At 33.4% G+C, this 19,672-nt stretch overlaps 1 protein-coding gene across 1 annotated transcript; it reads right to left on the reverse strand.

The window, feature by feature from the left end:
* Positions 1-3,637: 3,637 nt before the first annotated feature.
* LOC140041309 (fibrinogen-like protein 1) lies at positions 3,638-12,038 on the reverse strand. Its single transcript, XM_072087629.1, has 4 exons — positions 11,969-12,038; positions 6,406-6,542; positions 4,788-5,049; positions 3,638-3,888 (listed from the first exon to the last, which is right to left on the reverse strand). The coding sequence occupies exons 1-4, from the start codon at positions 12,036-12,038 to the stop codon at positions 3,638-3,640; spliced, it is 720 nt and encodes a 239-aa protein (XP_071943730.1).
* Between the last annotated feature and the right edge of the window lie 7,634 nt (positions 12,039-19,672).

A 19,672-nucleotide genomic window follows, 5' to 3' on the forward strand; every position in this document is an offset into this window, starting at 1 on the left:
TACTGTACATTAATTAAAATCGCATAAAATAGAAAAATAAAATGAACGATATACAAAATAGGTCAGAATTTCTTAAACTACGATTACAAAAATACATTTTATTTATTACATAATTAAAACAATAATGAAAATATTAACAATCATATATCAACAAAACGATTTTTACAGAATGATCCACAAAGATATTCGGGAGTTATCCATGTTGAACACCCTTTAATGACCTAATATACGTTATCCATTACATTTGTTGTCGTTCTCCAGCTCTGTAATTTTGATTCCAATATTTACAGTTACATTTTCTATGGTTACATCGTTATTGTACAAATCTAATTAATTTTCAAAGAAAAATAAAGAATTTATCATGTCATGTATAATAATAATAATAAATCAACCACCTTCTGAAAATGATTAATACGGCGCTTTATTAAAAGTGTTCATTGTATCATTAACTCATAAGATTATTGTTGAATATGTATTATAGTTATGTATTCTGAGATCGTACAAGGTCGCAAAATATAATACTGTATTTGGGTGTATTATGCTGTGAAAAGTACTGCAATTGTGTAATTCTAATCAAAATTAGTTTAATTATTGAAAACATACCTTTTGCATAGAATAATAGCATTTGTAAATTTAGTGTCTTTGAGAAATTAAATTGGATGGTGTTGCAATAATTCATTTTTCATAATTATGTTGTTTGCATACATCTTTAAAACACACTTTTTAAATTAAATACTATAGATATTACTACTTTTTATATATATTTAACTGCAAAGTAAATAATACAAATTCATGTTTGGAGACCAAAAAGAAGTTCTAACCATGAAAAGTATAAAGTATTTGCGATAATTTGTAGAAAGTTTCGAAATAACCCATAAAAAATCACCCAGCACTTAGTACAGTAGGTAATTCAGATCTTTCTTTCTTCTGTTCGATTTTACTGTATGCAATTTCATTGACGGATTTGAGGATTAATAAATGGGGAAGGTGTGCTTAAAAATTGTGAACTTAAAGGATTAACTTAATAATAGTATACTTTTCCATTGCAGTTTCCCAAATTTAGAAGGGGTCTAGACAGGTGAGGAACAATTTAAAAAATAAGAAAATGTCAGTTTAACTCTGGACGTATGCAATATTTGGTGGTGGGAAGTGCAAACGAGTCTCCACAACATCAAGCACACTTGTTGGAGCTGAGGTATGAAAATTGTGAAAATATAAACCTGGAATTGCTCCCTATAAACGTATGGATACTATACAAATTGCAGAAAACAATTCAAACCGCGCAGTTTACTTCAGCTGGTTGCGTTTCTGTTCCTTTTAAAATAACAAACTGATGGTCTATCGAAAATCTTGTACATCTTTGTACACACTGCGCAAGATCATTCCGCAACATAAAGGGATTGCTTCTGAATGTTCGACTGACACACACACACACAGATACCAACCTAGCTAGTCTTCATCAGACACGGTGGATAGCAAAAGAAGAACGTATTCCAGATCGTGCATAATAGCATACAGTATTTTGATCCGATGATGTGCTTTCAGTTTTAAATAAAATATTGATAATTCTGTGTTATTCTGTGAGGAATACGTAGAAGTGTGATTTCAGGGCTAGATCATGTGGTTGGATGAAATATGATTTTTTTAAATAACGGTTGGGCATACAGTAGGTATAGGGGCAGTGCTGGAAGTGGCTATTAGCAGGCAACTGTATAAAGGTGTAATGTAATATTTTCTATTGACATGGTTGACCATTTGTCTAGCCAACCAAGAATTCAGGTTAAGAGCTGTGAATTATCAAATAAATAGTTAAACTTTTGTGATAATTTTGTATTTGGCCATTTTATTTCTGTTACACATATTTGTTTTATGTACATTTAACCATATATTATTTGAGCTTAAAAAATCAATCACTAATGTAACAGTTTCTTTAAGCACTAACAAAACAAACTTCATTAACCACTAATGTAACACTAATATAAATTTAACCACTAACGTACAGTAGAAAATGTTGAGATATGTTTGGACTTAAATATTCTGTATTTTTTTGCGGAAAAATTCTTTTAAGTTGGAAATCTTTTTTGTTCAAGTTCAATTTTAATCCTGTGTGTTTTTTACAAACCTATGTTTAAATTTGTGCAAATACATCTCTTTACTTAGCTATCAGTCTCCACCTTTCGTAAAGCGACCGACTTTAAAAAACAGCCATCTCGTAAGTAACCACCTCCTTAAAACGACCATATATCGATATGATGCCAGTGTTATTATAATTATGTACCTGGTGTAAGATAAAGGCTATTCAGGTTTGAACGATAACAGTTATTGTACCACCAAGCACCTTTGTATTGCTCAGCACAGTTACTACTGCATTTCTTATCATTGCCTCTGTTGTATGTTGTAAATTGTTTACCATTGTGAATTGATGCCAAAGAATCACCTAAACTAAGCGGCAATCTCTCTCTATGGTCTATTACGAGAGGTGGTGGTCCTTTGGAAGAGGTGGTCGCTTACGAGTTGGTTGATCATGATAAGCTTTCCCTAATGAGAGGATATGGTCGCTTACGAGAAGTGGTCCTTTAAAAGAGGTGGTCACTTACGAGAGGTAGTGGTCGTTAAGAGAAGTTGTTCCTTAGGAGAGGTCACTAACGAGAGGTGATGAACGTTTAAGAGAGGTGGTCACTTATCAGAGGTGGTCGATTATGAGAAGCTTTCTCTTAGAGAGAAACGTTGTCAGTATATTAGCCAAAAAAGTCAAAGATTTTAGTTAAGTTTAATTTAGTTAAATGTAAAATTATTTTTCCAGTTAAAGAGAGCTGATAAACTCAGTTCCTAGATTTCCAACTTTCAAAACAAAAAATATGTTGAGTTTTTAAAAGATTTCTTAACATTTTGTCCTGTTGTTACGTTAGTGGTTACATTTTCTGGTTAACATTCAACTTGTTGCAAAACAAAGATTAAAAACATCACTTAAACATTAAAAATAATTGGATTTGAAAACTACTAATTATCACTAATGAAAATATAGGAAATATTATTATTATTTTTATTAAATATCAATTTAATTTTATTAATAAAAACGATAAATAAAACGATTAATAATAATAATGTTAATTTTATATATGTATGAGCATAACATTTTTATGTGATAAATTATTGTAAACACAGTTGATATAAACTTGTACGTATTATTTGATATCCTCCTGTATAATCCCACCACTACTTTATGTGTGATTTTACAAACAGGCATATCCCCGGGTATAGTCCCAGTATTGACTTTTGGCCACTTCAGATGAGTTTTTACAATAAATGCTTACCGGTTTTTTTTTAGCGGGATGAAATTATAACAGAGGATACGGTAATAATAAAACATGTTCATTGTTAAAAGTATTATAACAATTGAAATAATAGTAAATCCATACAATTAAATACATCACAGTCGTTTTGATGGGACAATATTTGATTTAGAACATTTGGATTAAGTAACTAGCCTTTATTATAATTTAATGATAAGGCCATATGTATAATAGCTATAAGAAACAAAATTGGAATCTATCCTTATTCCTATTATTCATAAGTCAAATTATCTAATAATAATTACTACCTGTGCCATCATCAGGTCTGAATCATGACAACTCTCTTATGGTACTCTTTTAATCATCATCACTGTCTTCTTGAGACTGTAGTGATTAGTATGGAAATCATACCAGATGATGCCTGTCGCATTATCGGTACCTGGTTTAAGGTAAAGCCCATTCAGATTTGAACGATAGCAGTTATTGTACCACCAAGCACCTTTGTATTGCTCAGCACAGTTATAACTTCTCTTATCATTGTCTCTGTTGTATGTTGTAAATTGTTTATCATTGTGAATTGATGCCAAAGAATCACCTAAACAAACAAAATCTTCAGTTTACTTCATTAATATTGAATTTATTTGTTTTTAAAATAAAAAATAATAATAATAAAAACAATATTACCTACAAACCCAACTTTTTTCTCCTCAAAATATCAGTATCAATAAAACACCTGAAATGTGTTTATAACATCATGAAGGTATGATTTTATTTGATTAGGTAAAGAAATCTATAATTGTGTAATAAAAATATTCTACTGCAGTTACGAGATATATGTGCATGTTATCAGACCTCGTGCAATGATTTCGTTCGTCGGCTTTTGTACCTGATTTTGAATCCCATTTTCTCACTTTCTTACTAGATAAGCTCTTTCACTCTGTTTATATTTATTATAACCACGATAAATATTGGCATCCAGATCTTGTTGGCCGATTGCTACGTTCTGAAGAACTCAAATGGCCGATTGCTACATTATATATATATATATATATATATATATATATATATATATATATATATATGATTTATATATATATATATATATATATATATATATTGAACTTTAAAGGTCAATTAATTTTTAAAAATGGATTTGCACACAGTAAAGTATTTTATTTACATGTACCATAAAAATGACAAAAGTCGCCTCCCCTAAATTTAATTAAAACAGCACCACCGCTACTTGGTTACAGTACATGTATCAAGTTCTGTCCTTATGATATAACTGTGTTTAAGCAGTCGTAATTCTAAAATTGCTTTTTATTATATATACTTTAGACCTAAATGTGACAAATGCAACAGAAACCCTACAGTATGTTAGTAGTGCATGACTATTTTTACTGCTAGATACAAAGGCCTACAAAAAAGTTAATTCTATGTTTAATTGAAATGTGCTATTTTAGAGTGTAAAAATTGACAGAAAGATATACTAACCTGCCGTTCCTGTGTATCCACTGATTGTCAAATTATAGTTATACTCTTCAGTACCAACTCGAACGTGAGAGTAGTTTGCGATCTTCGTTTCATCCAAGTGATCAGTCATTTCTACTAATAGCTCAAAATCTCCATCAGATGTTATACGGTGGATCTTTTCGTTACCAAGCCAGAACTCTGTGTTCACGTTTCCAAAACCCTCTTTGTATTCTGCCCAATTACGATAGAAATCAACTGATCCATCTTGTCTTCTCTGTATCACCTGAATGATAATAATGATAAAAGTAATAGTGTAACACTCTGACCATCAGGTCAACAACCCTTTTACACTATTTCTCCCTACTCCATCTATTAACATTCCTAGTGGTTTCTTCCTATCCCTAGTCACTATCCTATAACCCACATCCTTAATCAATTACTGTTTTCTCATCATCAAGGAATGTTCCCTTTACTAAATAGTCCCCTCCCGTTACATGCATATTAATTAGGACCGTTCCTTAAATATGAATATACTGGTAAGAGAAGAGAGAAGGAAAAGAAGAGCTTGATAGAATAAAACATTTATAAATAGAGAGAAAATGTATTTGAGATAGCCAGAACAGACTGTATTATATTTAGTATTGAAATAAAACTATATCTGGACAAAACCATATTTACTGTTTGTACATTTCTGTGACTGTGTGAAATCCTGCCGCTGATACTATATGATATAGTAACGGATACACTAAAATACCACCGTTACAACTGGTTCCCACACAATTTGAACCCACAGAAGCCAATAAAACAAAAAGAAAAAAGAAGAAAAAACAAGAAGATAAAACATGGATCAGATTTGGAGTTTGCAGAGTTTGTGGAGCTGCAGATGCTGATGGATGAATGAACCCAGACAAAGAAGAGCAAAAGAAGAAAAAACGAAGATTATTGGATGAAACAATTGCAGGACCAGCCCCAGGAATAGAAAACGGAAGACAGAAGAGACAACGCCGAGGACAAGGAAGAAGATCATTAACTGTTTTTTGCGACCTTTTGTTTCACTTTCTTTTGACATTTTAATACTATTTTTGAACGCTTTATATAAATTTATAACATTTGTTTAATACTTTGGATGGCCTGGCTGATTTATTTTTAAACATTATTTTGGACGTTAACCTATAGTATATTCAGCTTGGATTGAACACAATATTAACGATGTGGTAAGTGATCCATCATTTCTAGTTCTTTTCTATAACCTCCTCTTTCTTCGGGTGATATATTATTATTATAGATATAATCATATTGTAACATGTTTTTACGTTCGGGAAATTCGGCTGTTAATACTCCAATTTCAACACACAGTCTTATACCTGGTAAAGATACTAGCCCGATTACCCCATCACCCACCTCATTAACACAACTGGATTTAGCCCTTTCTGGCAACACTTCAACATAATTTTCAGCCTGTAACGTCCCACTGCTGGGCAACGTTTCTCTGCTAAATCATGACATTATTTTCAATAATAAATGATTTCTGTCCACGCTGAACCCTGGCAGTACTTACAGTAATGATGATGCACCGTTTTCGTTTTTTGGAATGAAGTAATAATTAAGGATATCTTAGAATATTGCCTACACTTCTTACCGTCCAATTGCCACTTTCCCTAATGTCACAGTACACAGCAAACTCTGGTCCTCCATCACATGGCTGCATCACATATTCACCACTCACAGCAGAAGGATAACATTGTAAAATGTCTCCACAGCCCCTCATAAAACACTCTAAAATGTACAAAGTTTGATGTGTTTAACACATCAAACTATATTTTAGTAATTTTATTAATACATTTAGGCCTACTCAATTTTGTATTTAAACTTTGTACTTTCAGAGAAAAGGATTAGTAAGGCAGGATACGAATCATTGGGACCGAAGAAGACCAGTAAGACAGGATACGAAATATCGGGATCGAAGAGGACCAGTAAGACAGGATACGAATCATCGGGACCGAAGAGGACCAGTAAGGCAGGATACGAATCATCGAGACCGAAGAGGATCGGTAAGGCAGGATACGAATCATCAAAACCGAAGAGGATCAGTAAGACAGGATACGAATCATCGGGACCGAAGAGAACCAGTAAGGCAGGATACGAATTATCGGGACCGAAGAGAACCAGTAAGGCAGGATACGAATCATCGGGACCGAAGAGGATCAGTAAGGCAGGATACGAATCATCGGAACCGATGAGGACCAGTAAGGCGGGATACGAATCATCGGGACCGAAGAGGACCAGTAAGGCAGGATACGAATCATCGGGACCGAGGAGGACCAGTAAGGCAGGATACGAAATATCGGGATCGAAGAGGATCGGTAAGGCAGGATACGAATCATCGGGACCGAAGAGGACTAGTAAGGCAGGATACGAATCATCGGGACCGAAGAGGACCAGTAAGGCGGGATACGAATCATCGGGACCGAAGAGGACCAGTAAGGCAGGATACGAATCATCGGGACCGAAGAGGATCAGAAGGCGGGATACGAATCATCGGGACCGAAGAGGACCAGTAAGGCAGGATACGAATCATCGGAAGAGGACCAGTAAGGCAGGATACGAATCATCGAGACCGAAGAGGACCAGTAAGGTGGGATACGAATCATCGGAAGAGGACCATTAAGGGAGGATACGAATCATCGGAAGAGGACCAGTAAGGCAGGATACGAATCATCGGAAGAGGACCAGTAAGGCAGGATACGAATCATCGAGACCGAAGAGAACCAGTAAGGGAGGATACGAATCATCGAGACCGAAGAGAACCAGTAAGGCAGGATACGAATCATCGGGACCGAAGAGGACCAGTAAGACAGGATACGAATCATCGGGACCGAAGAGGACCAGTAAGGCAGGATACGAATCATCGAGACCGAAGAGGACCAGTAAGGCAGGATACGAATCATCGGAAGAGGACCATCAAGGGAGGATACGAATCATCGGGACCGAAGAGGACCAGTAAGACAGGATACGAATCATCGGGACCGAAGAGGACCAGTAAGACAGGATACGAATCATCGAGACGGAAGAGGACCATTGAGGGAGGATACGAATCATCGGAAGAGGACCATTAAAGCAGGATATGAATCATCGGAAGAGGACCATTAAGGGAGGATACGAATCATCGGAAGAGGACCATTAAGGGAGGATACGAATCATCGGAAGAGGACCATCAAGGGAGGATACGAATCATCGGAAGAGGACCATCAAGGGATCAGATTCGAATCATCGGAAGAGGACCATCAAGGGAGGATACGAATCATCGGAAGAGGACCATTAAGGGAGGATACGAATCATCGGAAGAGGACCATCAAGGGAGGATACGAATCATCGGAAGAGGACCATCAAGGGAGGATACGAATCATCGGAAGAGGACCATCAAGGGAGGATACGAATCATCGGAAGAGGACCATCAAGGGAGGATACGAATCATCGGAAGAGGACCATTAAGGGAGGATACGAATCATCGGAAAAGGACCATTAAGGGAGTGTTTAATTGCAGGAATGGCTCAAAGATTTTAAGACATATTGTACACATTATTATTTAGATCTAGATGTAAAGTTTGATGCCATATTAAGTCATTTGGGGGATCGGCTAAGGAAACTAGGTACATTACCAAATGTCCATATTGGGTACAAGTAAAAATTCCAGAAAAGCCATTCAAGTATTACAAACTTTTTTACCGTTCTGGGGGACAATTACATCTTTAAGCGTGAGGTTAGCACTCGTAAAAAAGAAAAGCATTACATTCAGTTGGTAAATTAACTTCTTTAAACATGACTGACAAATTAATAAATAACATTTTGAATTAAACTAAATATATACAGTAGAATGGACAGAAAAGGAGAAAGAAATACTATAAAAAAAATCAAACAAAGAAGAAACTTCGTCCGTTTATGTATTGAATTGGAAAAGTTGTGTATTGAGGGCGCTGCGTTGTCATTCTGTAATTAAACATACAGGTGATTGTGTGTGATATAATGCCGTGCGTAAGCAGAGCGGGTCTTTTGTTCGTTACAGTTGTTATTTTGCATTTGCAGTTGTTAGCATATATGTAAGTTATTGTATTATATACTGTATTTAGCAACTGAATTACATGTAATTTACTTGGTTATAATAACATTACAGTTCTTGTTCATATCGTAGGCCTATGTAGGCCTATAAGCAATTTACCAAACTAATAATCATGCTGTGCTTAGCAATAAATGTGTCTTACATTTACAATATTTATCTTAGTTTTGATATGTTTCGAATGATTTTCGGGCGACTATTATATGTAGTCAATGTGCTCGATCAGAAGTAATGGGTCCACACATGTGTTTAGGGCAAGTTGCCGTGTCACGAACATCAAAGAAATTAGAAACCCTGTCTAATGAGGAAAATGTTAAAAGATACTAACATCAAAACAAAGGTAAAATGTGTAAAATATAGTCTGATATCGGGTAATAAATACATAGTTTTAAGTATTATAATAGGATACAGTTTTCCTTCTGTAGTTAAATTAATTAAATTAACTAAAACTAAACTTTAGTACTGTGCTTATTCCGGGGGTAGGGGAGTTACTCCCTGTACAAACAACTCTAATTTTTCAGAACCATCGTCGTACAGCCGTCGCTAATCAAACAATTCTTCATCTATACACACACACACACCAGGAAAGAGGGTTCAAACCATCCGTTAAAATGATTTACCATATAACAAGGATTTGACCATGTAAACAATGTTTTTGTTTGGCTGTTAATGGAGTCATTTTAACTCAACAGCCAAAACGAAAACATTGTTTATTGAACAGGTTTATACACGCTAGCACACATCTCATAGACCTTCCCAGACGTGCTTTGGGGGTTGAGGATGCATGATCCTAAATTTGTCCTTTTTAGGTCATATGCATACATATTATTTTCAAAAGCAATATATATTTCTATTTCTATATTTCTTTTCACATTTACTTTAAATAGGTTAAAATAATGAGTGTAATTGATGCGTCAAAACTATGACCTCTTCTGATTCCAACACATATAGACCTATTAACATTGCTTAACATTAAATCGTTGAAAATTGAACTTGTTCACAATCTTAATATAAATGTGACAAGGTGACAATTTCTTTGTTACAAAAATGATACGTAGGTTAATCTATTTTGTGTATTTTAAACTCTTCTATGAAGAAATTTCAACTGGAAATTCTTTAATAAACAAATTATTGTACAACTATGCCATTCGACTTGTAATATTTTGGGCTTTCTTCCAATTTTTGCATACCTATACGTATACCAATTTCCATTTCCTTTTCCATCGTCTATTGTAGCAAACGGTAACAAAATATCACTACCAATCAACATTGGTATAAACCTCCATATAAAGAATCAATTTATTTAATATAGAAGTTTGCAAAAATTTATACTTACTCCTTTCAATGTAACAAAATTTAGGCGTTTGAATTATGTTTTCAACTGATGCTTTTTCCAGTTTTTTCTGACTGATTTGACAAACACTATCTTTCTGGTTATAGTTAACAGACAGGCAATCGGATTGCTTGGAACATTCCAGCAAACAATTTAGTTTATGTATATTCTTCAACTCGTATAGTAACTCCAACCTTCAAGAGCATGCCCTTGGAGAATAACAGTATAATTATATGTATTGATCGAATCATCACTGATGACAAATGACAGAAGTAAGACAATTAAAGTTAGCATTTCGACGTTTTTAGAATTATGTAGTGACGAATGAAACGGTTATTGTGCCAATACAATCTACAATTCGTCTTAAAATACTCGATGATACTGTATGAGTTACCTAATGTGGTACGAACTATATTTTTATCTTTTACATATTCCATTATCCAATCACTTTACATACAACCCAGTGTGCACCAATCAAAATGGTGATAGTAAGATATGATTTACATAAACAAAGTTAAACATGAGGATATAGTAGGGAGGCCAATGTGAGCTTTTTCATCATTGGGGACATTTTCTGTTAATAGCAGGCAACCATGTGGAATATGTTCCTTATGGGATGAAAAAAAAAATAGGGGTGGATGCCGCTCTCAAATTTCAAGTTAAAGGTCATTTTGAAGGTTATAAGGTCAAATATGGTAAAATCGGGATTTAAGGTGTTTTCAACAACTTATAAGCAAATTAAAACATATTTAACAATAATTGACATCATGTCGATGATGATCAAGTTTTTCAATATATCAACTTAAAAGTTTAAAGGTCATTTTCAATGTTATAAGGTCAAATTATGGTAAATTCATGTTTTTTAGCTGGTTCAACAATGTACAAGCAATATGAAACAAATGTAACAATTATTAGATAATTATTGACGTATTATAGAAGATGGTTAAGTTTAAAGGTCATTTTCAAGGTCATAAGGTCAAATAGAACACAGACCTGTTAATTATTATCAGTATTAATAATTTAAATAAATATAAATAAATAACTAATTTTCATGAGGATAACCTGCTGGGGCTGATGGGTAGTGATGTGTCAAAATTACCAGAATTGTCCTGGGGAGATTTTAAACTTGACATTTCATGGGGAGTCATGGAATATAAAAATAACCGGAATTTAAGATTTTTAAGAATTTTAAAAGAATCACAGAGGGGTTGTGGGTTGGAAGAGACCATGGAATATCAACATGAGCGGAATTTGTACTTGGAATGTTTTAAACTACTGGTGTAGGATTGGGAGAGGTAGCCGCACTGGGGTGGGTATTTCTTCTATTACATAATATAATTGCATGCATATTAGCCAGCTGGGTATTCAACAATCACACATGCATATTTACGGCAACAAATATATCTGGCTCTTTCATTTCATTTTGACCATAATATTGATTTACAAATTCCATTTACAAGGAGTGGATGCGTTACGAATGATTTCCAGTATGACTGCTTCCCATAACCATCAAATGATGATGTCTTGACACCTGTAAAGGTACGAAAGCTGTTTTGATTATCCGTAATATTTTTTCGGCCACTTTTTTGTTCAGTATACCAGATATCGTCCTTTAGTATGTTTGCTATAAGACTTAAAAAGTGCACATTATTACACATCAACTGTCATGTATAAGCACATAAGCTTCTTCGTGATTGATATAGCAGATCATTTCTCCTTGTTTACCTTGCATCTTGAAAATCTACCCACTGTTACCAACTCGTATTATTCTTGAACTGTTCTCTATGTATTCATTATCTAGGTAACTAAAATGCCTGACAGCCATGTTTACTGAATCCTTAAACTAGTAATGAATGATTATCATGTTTTTAAGTTCCAGCTTCTGGAACATCTGTGAGTATGTCAACGCCATTCACCATTAAATTATGTATGAAGTCAGATTTGACTAAAGAAATTGAAATTGAACTATGATCAGGCTCTACTTTATGATATTGACCAACTCCAATGGTTGGTCAGCAGATTTTCTGTCAGCTTTTTTTCGTAAATTTTGTTTTGATATGCACTATTAGAAATGGTTGCCTTATAGAAATCAGCAAAGGTTTAGAGCGATGCTTTCTCAGTGGCTTATAAAATTCTACTGTTTTTCTCTTTCTTTAAATGTAAGCTCTTCCACATCATCCGTCAGGTTGAAAAGATATTGTGTATGTACCATGTCATGCAGAACCTATCACTGAATGAATTGTTTCTTGTTGTACCATAGGCCTATAATTCTATAGGCCTAACAAACTTCTCAATATTACGTTATATATAGATAGTAATAATATTATAGTAAAATATGAATATTTTGGCACATATGGCGTTTCATACCTATAATAATTTAACTATTTTCCCGACTAAAATCGAAACGCTGACTGGTGGACAACATAAAAAAAGACAAATTAACAACAGACTGGGGAAAGTCTAAAAAAAATTTGTTGTAATTAAAAGATGTTTTATCTGAATTATGTTAAAACAAAATTTTGAGAAAATGACACTTTTGTATTTAATTTCCTATATTTTTATGTGTAGAATAAAATGCTTATCTTATAATTACTATAATATAAAACATTAGTTGATCTTTGTTGATGATTTTCCATGAATAAAGTAAAAATCCCATATTTTGACCTTGTTTGACCTTTTGACAATATAAACTTACCTTAAAACCTAAAACTGAGAATGGCATCCACCCCTATCATTTTTTGTCAACCCACAATGGATACATTCAACATGGTTGCCTGCTATTAACAAAAAATGCCCCCCAAACCTTTTCTAGAGGACTTTTGAGTATTTGGCCTCATGTTAAACATGAGGATATGTTGTTTTTTAGACGCATTTAATTTTTTATTAATTTTATAAATTGGGCAATATTAGGCTTCACGTATCTTGGTAGGCTCATGAAGTAATTAACACATCAACAGTATTGGGTGCATGTCATATTGTCCCTGTTTAATGTGATGGTCTCTTCATACCTCCACCTCCCGCAGCAATACTTCAAAGCTAACAATAACATTAATGTACAATAAAAACAGTTATAATAATATTGACAACATTGGCAGATTATCCTCCACAGAGACATATTTGGAAAATGGTGTGATGTTTATGAGACAGTAAACGTCATCCATGACGATTATGTATATAAGTGCGATGACGTCTTTCAGAATTCAGAGTTTTACATTTAAAGTTTCTTATTTTTCCATTCACATTTCACTAAATAAATGTGTGAGGTGTAAGATTTTTAAAACGTGATGTATTGAATACAGTATTCTAATTTAAAGTTTTTTGGAGAGTAGTCCTACAATGAGTGGACATTTGTATGCACAAAAACATCCCATAAACAATCGGTTCACCTCCACGGCGGTGCAATAATTCAATTCAATTCAAATAAACATTTATTTCTTTCATTCATATTTGAGTAAAAAAAAACATTATAATTTCTGATATTTTATAAATAATTTTTTTTTTTTTTTTATAGATACAATACAGTAAATCATAATGTATAAAAAGATGATTCAGTTATATACAAAATGAAAGAGGCAAAAAAACCCAAGAAAGTATCGATCAATTGGAAAAAAAAAATCCAATTGAAACTTGTATGTTGGGAAGCCATGTAAGAAGAGTTTATGAAAGTTGGGACGAGAAAGTTAGTCAGGAACAAATAATATTTTATATGCATTTTCAAATATTGTTTGTTATCCGAGTAAGATTCTTTAGGAGCGGGATAACATTTTCCAAAACTACAAATTTGTTTTACTCTAAATCTGCTCCGGTGAGTGTGATTTTCAAAATCTTTTGTCCAGATACAATATTTAATTTGCATGTCGTATACGTATTCCAATTGAATCGTGTGAATTTTCTGTATGCACGTCCCCCATCAATAAACATATTAATCATTCATTCATTAAACCATACTTACAAAATCAATTGCATCACATAAGAAAAAAACAAGTTTATCTCAGGATGTCCATCATTTTGTTATGGAGCCTGGATGATTCAAATGATGATAGTAATACTTCTTTCTTGGAGATACAAGAAATATTTATTATATATGGCCTTTGGCCCAAATAATATACAATGTAATACAATATTAAATAAATATCATTTGAATGCGTTTAAATGAAAAAAATAAATATTTTCCAAGTTTAACAATAAGATCAGAATTTGTGATAGACATAAGATCAATATATTTTAATTTAGTTGGGTTGTTTGTATAAAAGGAAAACATATATTTAGTTCTAATATCTTCATAAAATGGACAAACTAAAGTCAAATAATATTCATCTTCAATTGATTGTAAAGCACATAATTTACATAATCTTTCATTTCTATTTATACAATTCCATCTTCCTTTTTCAATTTATAATTCTAAAATTCCTAATCTTATCTTAGCAATAATTTGTCTATGTTTGTAATTTGTTACTTTAGTTAGATATTCTTCAATTCCAAAATTATATTTAATGTGTTTGTAATATTGGAGCTTAGAGTGTAGCCTAGTATCTTCATAGAATTTTTGTCGTTCAATGTCTGTAAGCCTTTGTTTAATATTTGAAATAAAAGTATATATGTGACCTGCTCTGGCATAGTGAAACATAACTCGCTGATCTTTATTCAGTGTATTGACCTATAGAAGTACTATGTACGTTAAAAATCACTATCTTGGTGAAAATAGGGTTTTCCCCTTTTTGGAATCTACAACTATTTAAGAATCAAGATCAAGTTTTATTTTGTGTGAATTAAGTTTATAAAAGGGCTAAATAAGTGATTTTAATGAGTACCTTTTATGTCTTGATTTCATTTTGTTGCAAAAAAATGAAATAAAGTGCATGAAACACTGTTAGAAAACTGTGCAGTTTATGAAAATATTTGTATAGCTACCTTTAGAAACATGGTAGAGTCTGAAAATTTAAATATTCATAAGCCATATTCAGTGGGTATTTCAAGTAGTTTTCAATATTTTTGGCTTCTTCAGCGGGAATTAGAGGAGGTAAAAAGCTTCTCTGATGTGATTTTTACACAACAGAAATCCGTTGTCAAGGATACGCCACGTAATGGCTAGCGCGTAGTAGAAATACAGTACTGTAATTGGCTTATCCTTATAATGACCTTTGACCTGTTTACTTTTTACGCGGAGAAGAGAGTGTAAACAATTCAGATTTAAGATAATCGATGGATCTAGTCTAGGGCCTAGGCCTAGGCCAAATACAATGACTAAAAAATAAAAACATAATGAGAGTAGCAAAGGACCTATGATATTAAATTATTACAGCCAGTGTAGTGACTAGCCTCTAGGCCTACTAAGTAGCCTTTTGGACTCCAGGCTGGGTCCTTCTAGGCCTACTGGTCCTAGCCTAGCTAGGCCCTAGGGTAGGCCTAGCAGGTCTAGACTAGACTAGCTAGGCCTAGGTAGGCTAGCTTGGTAGGTTGCAGGGCAGATAGGCCTAGCTAGGATAGGTAGGCTAGGCCTAAGTGGCACTTTTATTTGCCTACATATCACATAGGCCTACCATATTTATTGTTTTTACATAATAAGTATTGTATTAATTCATGTTATTGTAGGCTATTATTATGCACTTACACCAACATAATTTCATGAACATTACACAATTTTAAGTAAATGCTTAAAACAAACTTAATACATTAGTATATGCTTAAAACATATCCATTATTTAATTGATTAAAGCAATCGCATAATGTTATTTAAGTTGTATTTGTTATCTAATCAGCAGGCACTACACAACTAAAATTTAAATTATTTAAGTAACTTTTAAGAACGTACTTAAATCCAGTAGTTCAAGAAATGGTATTTAATGTTATATAACTTAATTTATTGTATACATTTAATTAATTCTTAAAGAATAATACAGTTTTTTTAGTGTAAAAACATTAATTTACCCCCTTTTTTACCATTTTAAGCAAGTGCTTAAAAGAAACACAAGTATGTACTTAACATAGAATGTGGAAATATTTTTTTGTATGCATTGTCACAGTAATCAATATCCTACCAAAAAACATTTCATTGTATCATATTTTATGAATGTGTGATACTTAGAAAGTATACACTATTAGATTAACAAATATTAATTTGTGTTGTTTTATAAAATAACATTGACATTCAATCATGATTTTCTCAAAACTGTTATTTGTATATTTCTTTATACATGCTTCGACTTAACGTACAATATCTCGGGATCCCCTTCATGTTAAATATTAAGTTTGGTATCATTCTAAAGGATATAACATTTCCTACCAGATAGAATACAAATCTGAAAAATTTAAATTTTCGACTTATGTTTCACTTTGCCAGAGCAGGTCACATATATTATTAACCTGTTGTGAGTACCATATGTTACCAAATCCATTTATGCATAGTATTTGTTTTACGTCATTGGCCCAACATTGATCATTTCTTTGAGCTTTTCTATATTGAAAATCATAACATTGTTTAATAAATTTGTCATTATCCATTTGGATTACTCTTAGCCAGTAACGAATTATATTAATGATAATTTGAATTTGGATAGTAAATCTTCCACATTCTCCTCTCACTGCAACACTTGGTGCAGAATTTTTTTTTTAAACACCATATTTAATGAGGGTTATCCATCCAGCTATTGCTGATCATTAGGGACCCTCAGAGGTTCACACGACAAACATATACACAAGATGCTCTACATAAACAAAGTCTTATTACAAGTCTTTGGGAGTGAATTGTAATTTGGTCCTTAGAAAAAATCCTGACATGTGACGGGACTTGGAGTGGTAGCCAAGCATCATAACCACCAAGCCACAACTCCACTCCTAGAATGTATTTACAGAATCTTAGATGAACTTTCTCTAATACTGATATATCATTTAAACCCCATATTTCGCTACCATAAAGTAGGATTGGCATAATCTTAATATCAAATATGGTTCCATATATTAACTTGGAGGTTGCCAAAACGCATATGGGTCAATCCCTTCAATGTGAACAAAGCCTTATTAGCTTGTTGACAATTGTATTCTTTAGCTATTCCAATTACCATTTGAGTTGAAAACAACTCCTAAATATTTAAAGGATTTGTCAATGTCAACTGTATTTCCATTGTAATTCCATTGTTCAAATTTGTTAAGACTACCACCATTCTTAAACACTACAATATTACTCTTGTTAACATTGACAGTTACATCCCATCTTGTACAATATCCCTTTCACACCAAAAGCAAAACTCCGGAGACACTCCGGAGTTGACGCCCCGCTGCTGTTTGGTGTGAAAGGTAAAATCAAGCAACTCCGGAGTTTAAAACTGCGGGGTTGAACAGCTGAACATTCTCCGGAGAGCGAACTGCGGGGACACCCCGGTGTTTTGGTGTGAAAGGTACCAACATCAAACTCCGGAGTGTTTCGGGTCAAAAGGTCATCCTCACACGATCACTCATTGCTTTAGTTTTATTTCAAAATACTTTAAATATTTTTAAAAAATATATAGCGGGTTTAAAAAAATAATAAGTAGTATCAATAAAACGTTATATTACTTCTAAGACTTTTGAAAGTAATTATTAAATTTATAATATTATTAATTAAAATGATTCTAATGATCGTCGCTATGTAAACAAACAAAATAGAGGGCGACATTTACAATGTTATTTTGTAAACCCCGGTGTTGCTAGGTTGGTGTGAAAGGGGTATCTCCGGGGTTTCTCGACGTTTTGAATGGTCATAAACCCCGGGGTGTTTTGGTGTGAAAGGGGTACAATAGTAGATAACTTGTTTAAATAATATTGTAGACCATAAACGGTATCACCGAATAATATAAGGTCATCTGCATAGAGTAAATGATTAATTTTTAGATTTCCTATTTGGATTCTATGCCCGTCGCCTTCCTCATTTAATGTTTCACTCAAATCATTAATAAAAATATTAAATAACAAGGCCATATAGATGGCTGCAGTCGCGTGCTTAGTGTTTACCGACCGACCGACCAACCTACCATCTGACCGAAATTACTGAACATGTTTTAAAATGTTGAAATGTTTAAAAACAGTAAATATTTTTTTAATTTACACGTGCGTAGCCTGTCACTTTTGACGTGCTCGTATAACGTAATTTCGAATTGAAAAGTAAGTCAAGAAAACAGAAATCGGGCAAAACGATTGCGCAATAACATTTAACGCGCAGCGCGCGCGCAAAAATCTGCGCACTCATGGCAATTTTGTAAACGCTTAAAATTGCCTGACACGTACTCTTATTTCATCGAAAATAAATTTTGAAAATTGTAAGCGTGCGTACGCATGCGTTACATGCGCTACGCACGTAATTGTATTGCCATATGATGATTTATGCCCTGAAATTTATGAATTGTGATTCATGGTTGTGAAGATATGATTACAAGCGTGATTTCGTTAAATCGTGCGTAGACCGCGTAATTTTTTTATTGCGCACCGTGAAAACATAACCACATCGATTCCTGGCCATAAGGAATATACTGTGAAAAATTGACTTAGCTAGATTAAACTGATATCAAGATAAGGTCAGAAAGCGATAAAACGCATAGTGATACCGGACCGACAGACCGACAGACCGACAGACCGACAGACCGACAGACCGACCGACCGACCGACCGACATAGTAAACTATAGAGTCGTTTCCACGCGACTAAAAAGGACGAGAGTGGCGAACCCTGTTGTATACCTATTAAACATTTGAAAGAATTACTAATATTGCCGTCGACCTTAACATGTGCTGATAACTTATTGTACATTGAATTAATAACGTTTAACATTTTTCCTTTTACTCCTTAATTTTTTAGTTTTATGTGAAGATATTGATGTCCTACGGAGTCAAAGGCTCGTTTAAAATCAATGAAAGCAGCATACTTTCCCACGTTTTTTTCCTAGGTATTTGTTAATTATTGTGTTAAGAATAAATACATTATCCGATGTTCTGAACCCCTTTCTAAAACCGGCTTGTTCCTGATGTAGAATGTTATTATCTTCTGCCCAAAATTGTAATCTTTTATTAATAAAATAAAAATTTTTTAGCAAAAACAGGAATAAGTGATATTCGTCTATAATTATCTGGTTGTTCTTTGTCACCTTTTATAAATATTGGGACAATAAGGCTGGTTGCCCATTGCTGTGGAAACTGTCCTGTATTATAAATTATATTATATAATTTTGTTATTAGATTGATTACATTTTGAGATGAGTGTATAAAAAGTTCTGGTAATAATCCATCAATTCCAGGTGATTTACCTGTTTTTTGGATTTAATGGCATGAATTACCTCATCTACTGTAATGTCATTATTTAGTTCGTTTTCATTTACAGCAGGTTCATTATTAATGACTTTCTACAGTTTGATTATCTCTATTTTCATTATTATGAAATAAGGATTCGAAGTGAGTGCGCCATGTATTAATACGTATGTTATTTGGAAAATTTT

The sequence above is a fragment of the Antedon mediterranea genome, chromosome 1 (assembly GCF_964355755.1).
Source record: "Antedon mediterranea chromosome 1, ecAntMedi1.1, whole genome shotgun sequence".
Classification (NCBI taxonomy): domain Eukaryota; kingdom Metazoa; phylum Echinodermata; class Crinoidea; order Comatulida; family Antedonidae; genus Antedon; species Antedon mediterranea.

Bases quoted from the DNA above. Each gene is read 5' to 3' on its own strand.
- LOC140041309 (XM_072087629.1), bottom strand. From the start codon at position 12,038: ATGGCTGTCAGGCATTTTAGTTACCTAGATAATGAATACATAGAGAAC. The intron at 6,543-11,968 runs GTAACAGTGGGT...TGTACATTTTAG, and splicing joins TTCAAGAATAATACGAGTTG to AGTGTTTTATGAGGGGCTGT. The intron at 5,050-6,405 runs GTAAGAAGTGTA...ATTATCATTCAG, and splicing joins GGGAAAGTGGCAATTGGACG to GTGATACAGAGAAGACAAGA.